The sequence below is a fragment of the Cryptomeria japonica genome, chromosome 5, assembly GCF_030272615.1.
Source record: "Cryptomeria japonica chromosome 5, Sugi_1.0, whole genome shotgun sequence".
Taxonomy (NCBI): Eukaryota; Viridiplantae; Streptophyta; class Pinopsida; order Cupressales; family Cupressaceae; genus Cryptomeria; species Cryptomeria japonica.
The window spans coordinates 692,038,706-692,054,191 of record NC_081409.1 but is presented as its reverse complement, the minus strand read 5'-3'; the positions used below and the strand labels follow the sequence as shown (position 1 = coordinate 692,054,191).

The 15,486-nt window shown below is 35.4% G+C and overlaps 1 protein-coding gene across 4 annotated transcripts in view; it reads right to left on the bottom strand.

Annotated features, from left to right (window-relative positions):
- Positions 1 to 15,486, bottom strand: part of LOC131067345 (uncharacterized) — a 163,043-nt gene that overhangs the window by 72,237 nt on the left and 75,320 nt on the right. For all 4 annotated transcript variants that reach the window (XM_058002312.2, XM_058002311.2, XM_058002310.2 and 1 more), the window contains exons 6-8: positions 7,698 to 7,769; positions 4,826 to 4,961; positions 4,499 to 4,656 (exon numbers count right to left, since the gene is read on the bottom strand). In XM_058002312.2, the coding sequence (XP_057858295.2) occupies positions 4,499 to 4,656; positions 4,826 to 4,961; positions 7,698 to 7,769 (366 nt within the window). The remainder of the gene's footprint in view (positions 1 to 4,498; positions 4,657 to 4,825; positions 4,962 to 7,697; positions 7,770 to 15,486) is intronic.

Here is a 15,486-nt window from a genome sequence, read left to right as displayed (position 1 = left end):
ATGAAAAGCAACGAAACAAGACGATGGTGGTGGTCGAGGTCGCAAAGTGGTGTGTGGCGAGCCGATGGCCTTGCCCAACACCACAAGGTGGTATCGCAAGCAAAAAGAAATGGAGGTTGTGGTGGTCGGGGTCATTGACCCGCCACACACCACAATGTGGTAATAAACAATAACATGCAGGGAAGGAATAAAGTGTGGGGCACAAGTCGTAGACCCGCCACGCACCACAATGTGGTGCATGACGAGCCTACAGCCTCACACCACACCGCATTGATTTGGCATAAACCGGCTATAAAAAGAGATGTCGCCTGGGACCATTAACCCAAACGACACCTTTTAAGAAAGATGTTGTTTAGGCCAGTGATCCCATGGGGCATCACTGTGATATGAATCGAATCCAAAAAGAAAGCATTCGAAAATAAACAAAGGGTTTTTAAAACCCTAAAAATCAGGAAGAATAGCATATCCGAATAGGGATTTGATGAAGTCTCCTCTCCCAGCTTTGAACAAGATTACAATGACAAAGGAAGATTTAATAAACCAAGTGAAAAGACTCCTATTCGAATTACTCGATCGAGTAATTAATAACTAAAGTATATTACATACTTGCAAATCGGGTTTGTAAACCCGTTTTGCCCATCAAGATGTAAATCGGGTTTACAAACCCGATTTGCACCTGGACAGGCAAAACAAGAAAAAGGTGTAAATCGGGTTTGTAAACCCGATTTGCACCTAAATGACACACTTGGTGTAAATCGGGTTTACAAACCCGATTTGCACCTAAGTGAAAAAGGAAAAACAAGGGAGAAAAACGTGCTAATGACAACAATAATGTCTTGTAAAGCATGCAATGAGCATCAAAACCACAAACAAGCACAAAATTTGTGGGGTACCCTCAGATTTTCGAAAAACAAAAATCGAGGATAACAAGCCACCAAAAGGAATGTAAATTACTATGAGGATGAAGATATTTCCTTGTTATCTATGATTGAACCAAAAAGATTTGAAGAGGCAGCAGATGACAAGTCTTGGTTACCTGTTATGAAGAAAAAGCTAGATTAAATTAAAAATAGTGGAACTTGGGAACTTGTCCCAAGGCCTAAGGACAAGAATGTGATTGGTACAAAATGGGTTTTCAGGAACAAGTTGAATGAAGATGGCCAAGTTGTGAGAAACAAGGCAAGGCTTGTGTGTAAAAGATATGCTCAAGTATAAGACATAGATTTCAATGAAAACTTTCCTCATGTTGCTCGTCTAGAAGCAATCAGAATGTTTTTAGTCTTTGCTTCTTTTAAAGGTTTTAAAGCTTTCCAAATCAATGTCAAATCTTTCTTTTTGAATGGTAATCTAAATGAAGAAGTTTATGTAGAACATCTTGATGGATTTGTGTTATAAGGAAATCAGACCCATGTATGAAACCTTAAAAAGGCTCTTTATAGCCTTAAACAAGCACCACATGCTTGGTATGATAGGCTGGACTGTTATATACAACAACAAGGTTTCAGAAGAGGAATAGCTGACAACAACTTGTATGTGAAAGAAGAAGGTAATCACATGATGATTGTCGTTGTTTATGTTGATGATCTAATTTTTGGTGGTGAATATGAATAGATGTGTGAAGTTATTGCTACCAACATGAAGATGGAGTTTGAAATGTCTATGTTGGGAGAGTTATCTTTTTTTCTTGGGCTGCAAATTCATCAATCTAAGGAAGGTATCTTTATTTCTCGAACAAAATACATTAGAGAGATGCTTAAAAGGTTTAAGATGGAAGATTGTAATCCTGTAAGCACTTCTATGGTGACTAGTTGTAAACTTAGTAAAGATGATGAATCCGTAGATGCAAATCAAACTCTTTACAGGTCTATGATAGGAAGTTTGTTGTATGTTATAGCCACTAAACCTGACATAATGCAAGTTGTTGGATATGTTCCTAGATTTCAGGCTACTCCTAAAGAAACACATGTTCATCCAGTTAAAAGAATTTTCAAGTATCTCAAAGGTATTTTGGACTATGGGCTTTGATATCCTAAAGGCAATGATTTCACACTAACAACGTATAAAGATGTTGATGGTGGTAGCTCAGTTGATGATAGGAAGAGCACAAGTGGAGGTGCTTTCTTCCTTGGAAATTGCTTAGTTTCTTGGCTAAGTAAAAAGCAAGCTTCTACTTCTTTATCTACAACAAAAGCAGAATATATTGTAGTTGTGTCTTTCTACACACAGATCCTTTGGATGAAGCAGACATTGAGGGACATTAAGGTAGATTTCAGTCATCCTATATTTATCTTTTGTGACAATACGAGTGCCATTAATATATCTAAAAATTCTATTTTGCACTCTAGAACCAAGCATAATCCTATAAAGTATCATTTCTTAAGAGAACAGATTAGTAATCAAGAGGTTAAACTTGAATATGTTTCTACTAAAGATCAGATTGCAGATTTGTTCACTAAGCCATTGCCAAGAGATACATTTCAAAGGCTGAGACAGAAGTTAGGAGTGTCCTCACTCCATCATTGAAGAGTTGTCTTGTTCAGGGGGAGTGTTTATTGCTTTATTTAATGCCTTGTTTTAGTGTTTGCAGATTGGATCAATCATTGATGTCAAAGGGGGAGTTGTATCTCAAGGGGAGCACCATTGTTTTCTTTGTTTCAAATTGGTTTCAGATGGGATTGCCATCAATGACAAAGGGGGAGATTGTTGAGTATGTTGTCATTGATGTCAAACATTGATGACCAAAGTCGTATAAATATCAGAGAATTATTCGAAGTATTGAAAATTGGATTGAGCTACTTATGGTGCTTGAGCTGCTTGACATGCTTGAGGTGCTTGAGTTGCTTGACATGCTTAGACTGCTTGTGTTGTGTGTGTGTCAGCTTCAACTAGTTGTGTGCCTACTTGTCAATGCATTAGCTGCTACATCATCTTTTATGCCATAACATCAATAATAGTAAATGGATTCCAATTTGTGTGGGTGTTAATTTCAAAGTGAATTTCATCGAGGCTCTTTATTTTTAATATTGCATTCATTAAAGAGGATATAGTTATACTATGGCTGTTATTTAAAATATGCATCCAACGCATATACTTTTTATCTATTGATTGCTACAGAAATCAAATGGTTCGCAAATCAAATTCATTTATTACTTTCTCTATAGTTGGATGATGGCTACAAATATGGTTACAAATATGCATCCAAATGCATTTTATACACCTCTACAGTTCAAATCAACATCGAGCTTACCAAAAATTATTTATTGGAGTCGTTTTTTCCTGCAGATTAACGAGTAAGATGGCATAGGTCAGAAACGTGCTTTCTATTTTAAAATCGAAAATCTTTAATAGATCTACATGTTCTTCCGATTTTTATTGGTAATGGTTCGTGGGTTGTCAGAATATATTTGGTGTGCTTTTGAATCTTTAAAAAAAAACAAAAAGAACATTTGTTTTAAAGTAAGGGTGTATCGCGTTTTCTTTTTCTTTTTTTAATAAGGATGAGTCAAGCTGGAGAAGTAAAGATGGTGTAAAAAGGCTTAGAATCATGGGTTTTCAATGGGCAGATTTTTAACATTTCTAGAGAGAGATAAGCAAGTTTTGTAAGCATTTTTTGCGGGAGGATTTGCTGGCACAGTTGTGCGTTATCTATCTAGCTGAGACTTGCATCATAGGTTGTGGGTGACATCTTCTATTTTGAAAAATAATAGGCTGTCATTTTGGTTGAAGCGTAAGGTGCGTTACTGATTAAAAAAAGGGTTTGGGCGGTGAAAATTTGAGAGATGGGAAAGATGTGTTTGAGGAGTTTGTTTTTTTTTTAAATGGATACATAGTAAGCAGTATGTATTGAAAAAAAATGAAAAATTGATGGTATCATATGAGTTTTGTGAGACGGTTCTTTTGGGATCAAGAATGTAATTCTGTGTTGCGAGGTTTTATTGAGAAAAAGCAGCTATTGGGTGTGTGATTTAAATATTGAGATTGTTAGAGCAATGCGATTGAAGGTGTTGAAACAAAATTGAATATATCAGGCATGCCAGTTTATTCTGTACACATAAGTCTTTGACAATATTTATATTGTGCTGGTGACAAGAGTTCCAGAACTGTTACTGCATTTCAGCTGAATGAAGTTGGTGTTTCTTTGGGAGTTGGGGCTCAATCTGAGGTTGGTGCCTCAGCTAATTAGAGTTGGTGCTCTCTGTGTACTGGTGCTCACCTTGTATTTTGGGTTGGTGCCCAATTAAGTCAATAAAATCTTTTTGATGCCGTGGTTTTTTACCCGAAAGGAATTTCCACTAGAAATACTGTGTTTATGTTTTTGCTGATTGTTTCTCTTTATGTTTCATTTGGTTTAATTCTGCAAACTGTTTTAAAATTCTGAAATACTGATTCACCGCCCCGACTCCCCACCCCCTCCCTCTCAGTATTTCCTTTGTGCTTCTCAAATCCCCCTGAAGTTCATTCATGATGGTAAAAGGCAAAGATCAAGAGTCTGCCTCACCATTTCATTTACTGCAGATAACAAGTCTCCTCGTGCCTTTGCATAGTGCTTCAGTTGGCCCCCAATCATGTGTATAAGATGTGCATCAAGAGCCAACATCAATGGCATCCCAGGTCTCTGTACTTTTACAGCAACAAGCTCTCCAGTATGCAGATGAGCTGCTTGAGTCCCACAATAAGAACAATTAATTAGTCATCAAAACTGCAAACAATTTGAGAACAAGTGAATCTTTCTAAGAACAAATACAACACAAGCACTAGCACCTTGCAGAGACCGAGAAGGGGGTCGTTTACATTTTAAACAATTTTTCAATTTCAAAATTCCCACCTTTATAAACCTGTCCCAATGATGCAGCAGCAACAGGCTCTGAACTGATATCAGCAAAAAGCTTTGATATTGGTGCCCCTAGCTGGGTCTGGATAGATTGAATTGCTAGTCTAGTAGAAAATGGTGGTATTTGATCCTTCCAACATGCATAAAAACGAGAGATTAAGTAACAAAAAAAATAACAATTAATTACTTCAAAATACAAAATTAGTTTACAAAGTAATCAAATAAATTCTAAGGAGTTAATGATATTTAAACTTTAAGAATACATTCGTTCCAACAATGACTCTGTAATTATTTTTCTTTTAAATATTAGCATATCAAATATCATCAGAGTTATATTTGTGCAATTCAAATTTTTATAATATGATGTATTCCACCAAATTCATGAAACAAGAAACAGAAAAAGTTCCCCCAAAATCAAATGGAGTTTGAACCCTTTAGAAACATAATACAGGATCCCTTCAAATTCAAATGCATAATGCTTTTCCTTGAACATGTATTTAACCTCTGTTGAGTGACTCATCTGCCACACTGGTTCTAATCCATATAATTTTACCTTGCAACCTCACGCTAAACAATTTTCTGGTTAGTATTATTTTCTTTTTGTTGTATAATAGGTGTAATTTATTTCGGGTCCACCAGCCAGAATCAAATGGATGATTTATTACAATAATCATATGGACACAGCAGCTGTTAACCTACCCTTTGCCTCCCCTTTTAAGGATAAAATGTTCAATTGTTTTCCCAGGGTCAACCACCGTTTGACTCCACTCATACAAATTCTTTTTGATAGGAAAAACTCGGAATCAATAAGAACAACTCTGCATGCTACCATGTTGGCCATTCATTCCTAAAGTAACTCAACTGAGCATCACAAACCAAATCATCAAGGTCAAAAGACAGTAAAGATTAACAACATATTGTGTGCATTTACAAACTACAAATCCTGAGTAAAGTTGATAAATTAACTTAAAATTAGCCGTGACTTGACAAAAGTAAGGTAACACTAATCGAAGAATCCTCAGCAATTAACTTCCTCCATATTTATGAATACACAATGAGTCCAATTTTTACTGTAATCATGCATGCAAGATGCTAAATTAGTGCAAATAGTGCTTAGTTCCAACATATTTAAAAGCATTGACATTATCGTAGGCATGGGATATGCTGCTGTATTGGATGCAAATGTGCACGTGCATTGGTGACAGTGACACTATTTCAATAGAAGTCATTCAATTCTCAAGTTATTCATAATTTACAAAGAACTGTACATGTTTTTTATAATCAATGTCAGTCATCAGATGTACTCATTATTCCATTAACAATATATGATCCTCAGATTGTGTTTTATGATTTTTGAAACAATGGACTCAGCAACTGCTCTCACATGATACTCCATCATTTTGGCCCTACAAATAAAATATCAAAAGGAACATGATGGTTGGTGGAAACAGAATGATTAAACTTCAAACTAGTTTGGTTACATATCAAATGAATTTATTAAAAATAATTACTTTATTAAATATTTTCATTAACATAATTATGTAAGCCTGTGAACCATTTACCCAAACGTGTGCAAAATTTTGCATGACTGCCCAACAATAATCTCAGGTTAGCATCTACCCTTCCAACATGTCCTTGTTCACAAACCGCAGAAGCCAAACTGTTTGAAGAAATAGATTCTAAATCTCAAAATTAATAAAAAGCACCATTAAAATAGTAGCCGGAATCTCCTTTGTCCCTCCCTGGGCACGCCTATCCCCATATCTGATATGGCCTGGACACACATCGGGTACTGTACCCACACATGCCCAAAAAACCTTGGTTTTCCAACCATGCCATTTATGTGATTTGATTTTTTTAAAATTTAAAGTAAATCTTCCTAAATTTACTTTAAAAAATTTTGTTTACACATTTTTATTTTTATTTTAAATTTAGTATAAACAAGACCTACACCAAATGAGAAAGACAAATGAAATTTTTTTCTATTTGACAGACCCATTGTTTGGGTTATCTTCCAATGCAACTCTACTATTTTTGCATATTGTAAATTGTTAACTCAATTTATAATTATTTATGTAGCAATTATGTGTTTATATTGTTTTTGAAGTAATGAGAATTTCCTCTAGTAATTTACAAAATTGTGTTAAACATGTGTATGTGGTTTTTATGAATGTCGTATCCAGCCATATTCATATTGGGGATCTTAAAAATTGGCTGTATTCGTATCCGATATCGTATCCATTATTATATCCATATCTATGTCCATGCAACTTTGACCATTAATGGTGACCTGTCTGCTTAATTTTTTGGAGGGATCCAACAGAATCAGAAACAGGACAGTTCAAGTTACTATTAACCTTGTAAAGATACAAATCTTCAAATTCCATAAATTTACCCAGATAACCTTTTTTTCCCATACAATTTGTCACTAGTTCCCCTCATCTAGAGATAAACCTATGCAACCATATTCAATAAATTTATTACTATTATAACAATATGTCATCCCCTTACCCCCCAGTATCATCAATCATCAATATAAACCTCACTTAACTTTCTTTCCTTTCTATTTCCTCTCGGAAGAACAGTCAATCTATTCCTAAAATGTCAGGTTATGTGATCTGGTTTGCCATAGCAATAGAAACAAAACCCGTTCTTTAGAAAGGCGAGTGATAATTTCATTGTTCAAAATATAAGAACAAAATACAAACATAATGGCATATCCAAAGTGTTCTCTCTGAGTTTTCTTTGATACTTGAATAAAACTAGAGCAGAGATGCAACAACAAAGACACAGATATAGGTCAAACAATGATGGAGAAACAAATGATGACATGGAAAAAAATAAGTAGAGCAAATCAATAGAATACCTGCAACTTTGCGAGTTCCTGACAATAAGCATTGGGCAATATATCTGGCCGAGTGCTAAGAGCCTGCCCAAGCTACAATCTCTCAACATGAACACAAGTAAGCAAAATGATTAATAAGAGAGAGATGTTAAACTTTAAGATCTCTAATACTTGGTATTCAATAAAATAAAGCAAATGAACAATAAAAATTAGCACAGATATGATGAAATAAAAGGATGATTTTGAAATTAATTTTTAGAAGTAGCATAATCCTTACAACAAAATAATTCAGACATGGAAATTAACAGAAATGTTCAAATAATAAATGACCACATGTTATTCTGTGCATGAGCCTGATGATGACCTTTGGGGCCTCTTGTGACATTAACCTTTTTTTTATTTATCCTGGGTATTAACTTCTCTGGATTCAAACTATCAATATAGTCTCATGTTCCTATATAAGTACATTCTGTATGTAAAACTTAGGTAGTGAAGGGCAATAGTATTTTACATTTTACCTATATATCGTTACAATCCTTCAGGCATTCACTTCATTACAAAGCTCAAAAGCAAACCAAGCCTCAAAAATTGAGACACCTATATCGATACTTGTCAAACGTTCATCTTGAGCTGCAATTACTAAATTCAATTTATAAATAGCAGTACAGTTATATGGATATTACAACCATGGCAATGTAATGTCCCCTTTTTCATGAGGATCAGTCCGCAGAGAAGTTTGGCCTATTACTTGATCCTCGTAGGCCAAAAGGTTGATGAGAGGGTCGACTAGGCAGATGCTTGTGGCTTCACATTCTATTTTAATATGATTTTTAGTGAGATAATGTGTTCTCACGTATGATGTCACGTGTTGCACTTTATATTCATAATGATAATTTTAATTATCTAAAGTGCAATTAAATAGTAAAGTCACTTAAATAATATTATTATTATTTAAGGGGAATCTTCTAGAAAGAATCAATTAAATATTATTTTATGATAAAGGGATCTTCTAGAAGGAGGCCGACCTATGTGAGGAAAAGAATAAATAGAGGAGGCAGCCTCATTGTTGATCATGGGTTGTTTGATATTTGAATTGATTGGTTTTGTGGAGCCAAGGGTTTCTGCAGATCTATGTCTTTGGGAACGAAAACTCCCATAGATAGCATAACTGAGGGAGTGAAAGACCTTCCGAGGGGTTTCAGCTGGGAGTGGGAGATACTCAGTCTTCCACATTGTGCATAACGAGTTTATGGTGGTTGGGAAGGACAAATCAGTCCTTTCACTTGAGCTTAATTGAGTTACTTCATTTTCATGGTGGATGGGTATTCATGCCATTATTCAGATTTTCAGATCAAAGGCCATAGAAAACGAATTTTGATTGGATTAGTGAAACGATTCTACTAGAGGACATTTTTTGAAGAAGATTTGTGAGTTGCTGTTGTTAATTTGCAGGTCTGAGACAAATTCATAATTCACTTCATAACCCACGATTTTGATCAGATCTCATCAAGAAGACACCAAATCTTCCTACAAAGGTCAGCAATATTTTTGGAGAGATTAGGCGATTCACCTTAAGGTAATTTGGAGGTGTTTTTTTGTGGAAGGATCAGTGATCTATTAGTCTGAGGCAAAATCGTGGCAGGCAGCCTATCCCTTTGAATTTGCTCATATCTCACATTTTTGGCATTAAAACTCCTCAATAAGAATAGCGCTACATTGGCGAAGGAAAGACGACCAATCTAGAAGGAGTTTGGAGGATTTGCAGCTGGCATTCATGAATGTAACAGACCTCCATTGGCTGTAGCAGGGGCAAAATTGAGAACAGTTCGATTTGGCAGTGTTGAAGCTTCTTTCAACCAGCTATCGCTTGCTTCATCAACCCTCCAACAAGGCGATTTACATCAGGTTCATTTTGACATCATTGCTTTGGTAATTTTTCAGTTGTATGCAGACTACAATGGCTGCCAGTAATCTTCAGAATTTTTGAGTATTATGATGTTAGTGATTGATCATGGCAATGACATTGTAAAAGCCTATTGGATCATCTTTTTGAAATGAAAGTAGAAATAAGGTCGGATTCATATTCTATATTTGCCTGAAGTATTTGTGCCAACTGTTTGACGTAATGACAGCAACTGTAGATGTATGCTTGTATGTCTAGATTGGCATAGACCTCCATAATTTAGAGGCATATTGTTTTGATAATTTGTCTCATCAGTTAGAAGTTATTCATAGTTGATCATTCATGAGGAATATATGTGTAATGACCATCATATCAAACTGAAAGAACTCTGTCAGCATAACACGCAAACACAAAATTGCATAACACACAGATTTGACAGCCAATATTAGCAAATATTCCTTGCTTTTTTCAATCAAACCACTGCAGGGGATATTTCAGGCAAATATTGTCTATATTTGAAAATAAATATTGTAATATTTTCAAATAAAAGATAGAGACTCCTATGATACCTATCATATGGTTGTTTGGATAATCTAACCATATCAAAGATTATTTAAACATAAGAGACATTGGTGATTCATTGTTACAACCATAATATTTAAATATTTTAACATTTTTGTATGAGATTGTCAGAAACACAATAAATACTGTTGGAGTTTTAAGAGATATTGGCGGGATTAGATTGCTATCCACCAGATACTTTTTGGGATAGGATTGTTGTAAATCCTATTAATTTAGATAATTTATTAATTTGTTGTAGATGTTTTATCTATATAATCTCCATTATTTCACTTGGAGGGAAGAATGGTTGCACAATCTATTGAATAAACATACATTTCAGCTACTACACTTTGCTTCTAGTTGCCCCACAATCTTCAAATTTAGAGGGGGAGGTCATGAACCCCAATCTTCCAAATTGGTGGTGAGTGACTTCCTCAAGAATATAGAATTTTGATTTCTATGTACTTCTCTCCTTGTTATTTTCACATATTCTTTCATTTTCTTTGTATTTCAATACATGTATTTTTATAATGTTATTTTTGTTACTTATGATTTAATATCAAATTTATATCGATTCCAAAGTCCTAAATTTCTGGGATTAGATTAGTTTCATTTCAATAGATTGGATTAGTTTTATTTTAGCAAGATTGGTGTAATTTTATTTCAGCATGTTTAATGTTATTCTAATCCCTAAATTAGTTTGAATTCATTGCAGCTACACTCAGTTTAAGTACCTATGGCTCTGGTTACGTATACTTTACCACTCTACAGAGTTAGGACGTCAACCCTGGCCTTATCTACTCAAGTTTTTTGTCAAATCTTAGATTTTCTCAAACCCTATTTGAGAGTGGTCTAAAGCAAGTCTTAACTACAAGGAGCTGCCAGATTTGGGATGATTGCATCAAGTTATACAAGCCGCCACCCATCAGTATTGTTGTTTTGTTTCCCTCCAGGTGTTGCTGAGCCATAAGAACGTCTACTGGACCATTCTGTTAGCATATTCAAGGATTCCTGCAAGTTATCTCATGCTGATCTGAGGGATGCACCGCCTTAACTAGGTCAGAGGTGTAATTTCCTAGCACCGGGCACTTAGGGTGATCCCCCCGTTGATACTACTGCAGAACTACCCACTTAGCTATTTATTCTAGGCGTTGAACCATTGCCTACAAAGGAAGCAAAGTATGATCCTTATGCCTGTAGCATCATACACAGCAAGTCACGACCTCCATCTAGACAAACATTCAAACATACTCATTACCAGGTGCATATCGGCAAGGAAATTAGATTGCCATAGGTCTGCTGGCACTCAGATCGTGGACATTTGTAAGTTTTTACCATCGGTTTTCACCAGACCCGAGTAATATCTATAAACCCTATATGTGTACTCACAAAATTCAAATGATTTGAAGGAATTACCACTGCAAGGTCAGTATCATCTCTAACCTGGTGTATATCAAGGATATTTCCTGCATAGTATTCTGTGCAATTTCTATTTCTTGTTATTATTTGCATCTGTTACAGATTGTTGAACACTATCTAATCTTTAGCTAACTGATTTAATCAGCTAATTATACAAATCTAAGCGATCAAGGGGGCAGGATAGCTAGTTAATATGGTTCAAATCATCATTGTATCTCTTATTGCAACCTAGGGTTATTACATTATCACCTAGAGGATCAACAAAAGGATTGAAGACAATATTATTGCATGGTGTTCTACAGTAGATCTACATGTCACAACCAGAGCACTGCATTGAGATGAGTAAGGAAACCCGGTTTGTTGGTTGATGAAATCCCTCTACCATTTAAAACGGTCTCCTAAAATGTGTTACAAAAAGCTTGATTCACATGTTTAGGGTCTATAAGGTCTAAGTCGAATCATCATGATTATTATAAGCAAAGCAATGATTATTTTATTATTATAAATTTGTATGTACATGATATGTTGTTATTAAGTAATGATTAGGAAATGATTAGAAACTTGAAATCCCAACTTTCTTTACAGTTTAAAATGAAATACTTGGGGGATGCCAAGAGCATCCTTGGTATATAAATTAGATAACATAGAGCTAACAAAATAGTTGGGTTGGATAAAGGATGTACATTGAGTTTCTTTAGTTCAGTTTGTTTTGCAATGTTTTACCGTGCTTGACAGTAAACTACAGGATGTTCCTATTTATGTGTGAACTAAGATATCCGCTAAATAGTGTCCTTTGACACCTGCAGAGATGGAGAAGATGAGTTCACTTCACTATGCTGGTGCAATTGGGAGCCTTATGTATTCTATGGTCTGCACCAAACTAGACATTACCCTAACATTGCAATTCCTGAGCCACTAAATGGCTAGTCTTGGATGAGAACATTGAGTTGCACATAGAAAGGTCTTCAGGAATATGAGGGGTACTTCCAAGTGAAAAGCAAACGAAAAACACTGAGAGGGGGGGTGAATCAGTTTTTTAACACAATTAACAACTTGAAACAAAGATTAAAGGCTGGTAACAAGAAAGACAGACACAGATTTTTATCTCGTGGAAAACCCTTTCGGATAAAAAACCACGGCACATTTAAACTCCATTAAAATTAAGCGGGCACCAACCCTGATTTACAAGAAGAGCACCAACTGTTGAATGAGCACCAACTCAAGATTTAAGAGGCTCCAACCTCAAACTGAAAAACTAACACACTCAGAACAAATTTCAAATTTTATGAGAGACACAAATGAGAGCTCACTGTTTTATGCAGCAGTGCATAAAACTCTAAATATACATAACACAGCAACATATTCTCCCTTACATAAAAAATTATCATTGAGGTATCTGAGACTGCACAAAAACCTTCAGATTGTTCTAATATTCAGTAATACAGCTTTTTCTTCATTTGAAGATATTTTCTTCTCAAAATCAGACAGCTCCAGTGCATCGAAAGTATCAAATCTGTAGACTTGAGTGAGCACACAAATATAAATGTTTTAACAGCCAGCTTCAAATCAGTGACTTCTAAAAATTTTCAGATCAGAAGATATCCTCAGACCAAGCTCTGTAAAATCACAGAAAATGAATGCCCTGAATTTCTGAATCTTCAAATGATAATCTGCACTCAGCAAACTAACCACGACCAGCACACATTCTATTCTAGCGTGGCCTCAAGTAACCACACGATTCTACTCAGCAACTTAAAATTATGCCATCAGATTATAGTGTCAAAAACAAAGGATATTCCCTTAACCCGTAAGCTGCATGTTTAAGCTAGAACTTCACAACTAATTTTTAAGAATCCGTGATCAGAACATATCATAAAAATAAAACATTCTCCTTCAGTTCTTCAAAAACCACACAACACAATCAAAGAAGACCCCTTTACACCAAAAAATTCTCAACCTTAACAAAAACTTTCTCAACATTTATCCTCTAAATATGTCTTCTCCAATGATAACAACATGTAACCTGACACACACAGATTTTAAAACATTTTTTTTTTAAACTGAGACAGGAGGCACAAATAATATCTCGTGCAGACCTGCCATATAAGAGTGAAACCACCATGTCATAAATAATGGCTTATGAGCCCGTAACACCTGTTACACACACCAAACACCTCTTTCTCAAAACATTAAAGCAAGAATAAACCTGCAAACTAAACCTGCAGACTGATCTGAAAATAACAGAGGCATAGAGGTGTTTTTACTGAAATTGAAGAGAATATTGTTACTGTCGTCAGAGACAGCAGTCATGTGTAACTGTTCTGAGAACACTGCCCTCACACCAAACTCTGAACTTGCACAGTTATACCTGACGTTGCAGAAAATAAACAGAGAAAAACACTGCCGCGTGTGTAACTGTTCTGAAAAATGCCACATGTGGTCAAACTAACTGAAGAAACAACCTCAGACAAAAGAACAATGTGTCAGCATCACACAGTCAAACTAGCTGCAACAAGACTTAGCGACATACCATGTGTCCAGCATCAAACTGAAACACAACCATCAAATTTCAGAGATCAAGCTGGCCAAAATTGACATCAATGACAAAAATCTTAACACCAAGTACACAAAATGCTATCATGGTGATATTTCAAAGGACTAACACTCAATGGATATTCAAAGATATGTGGATTTAAATTGAGAGAAGTATGTCAACAGAAGAAGGTTTATTAGTGGTGTAATGACCCCTTTTCTACTCCAATTCAACATTCTTGGAAACTCCAGCTTTCTAGGAGAACATCTATTTTCTCGGAAAGAAATTTGACAGTGGTAATCAGTTCCTAGAGCCTAGACATGCACAATACTTTCCGTGAGAAAATCGGACATTTGGGGAGCACTCCAAACTTCTTGGAGAGGGCCATCATCCTTAGATACATCATTTTTTTGTGGACTGAAGTCCGATGCATTTAAGGAGTCAGTGGAATTATCAAGGCAAATTAATTGCCCTATTTTAGTATTTTCCATGAGACCTTGGAATGGTTTAAAGGGGAAAATTAATTAAATAATTAAATACTAAAGTTGTTGATGAAGTAAAATTAAATGACAACTTATATTTAATTATTTAAAAAGGTGTTTTATTTGTTGTCCAGATAGTGTCACTAGGGACAAGGTGCTAAGAAGTGGTCATAAAGACACTATATATTATTTTATTAAGGTAAAAGTGCTTTTTCAACAAAGTGATGAAAAAGTCGAAAGGACTTACAAAATTGGGTGGCAAGGAATAACTTGCTAGAAATAGAAATGGGGAATGGCTCATTCATTGGGAATAAGAGGTGTTCAAGCTTCAGTCATATTGCTGAAAAACTAGATAGGTTTTTCTTCTTTGGAGACCTGGCATCCTTCCCTTATGGCTTGGAAAGCTCCATATTTCCCTACTGTGGCTCAAATCATTACCCAATCAAGTTGGCAATAACCGGGCACAAAAGACCAATTAAGTCTCCCTTCAAATTCGAGAATATGTGGATGAAGAATGATAATTTCTTCTAGTTGGTAGACTCTTGGTGGTCTAAAGGGCGGTTTGAATGGTCTAATATTTTGTGTTTTGTATCAAAGCTCAAGCTGATTAAACAAAAAGACTATCCAATGGAATAAGGAACAATTTAAAGACATTTTTTAAACCAAGAAGTCCCTTGAAGAGGATCTTGAAAACTTATATGAACATGTTTTGATGCAAGGAATGGGCCAGGATAGCTATGAAAAATAAAAAGAGCTAATGAAAAATTATGAGGATGTCTTGGCTAAAGAAAAGATATTCTGGAAACAGAAATCTAGAGAAACTTGGATGGCCAAAGGTGGACAAAAACTCCAAGTACTTTCATTGTGTAACCAAACAAAGAGGGGATTTAAACAAGATCTCAAAGTTGAAGA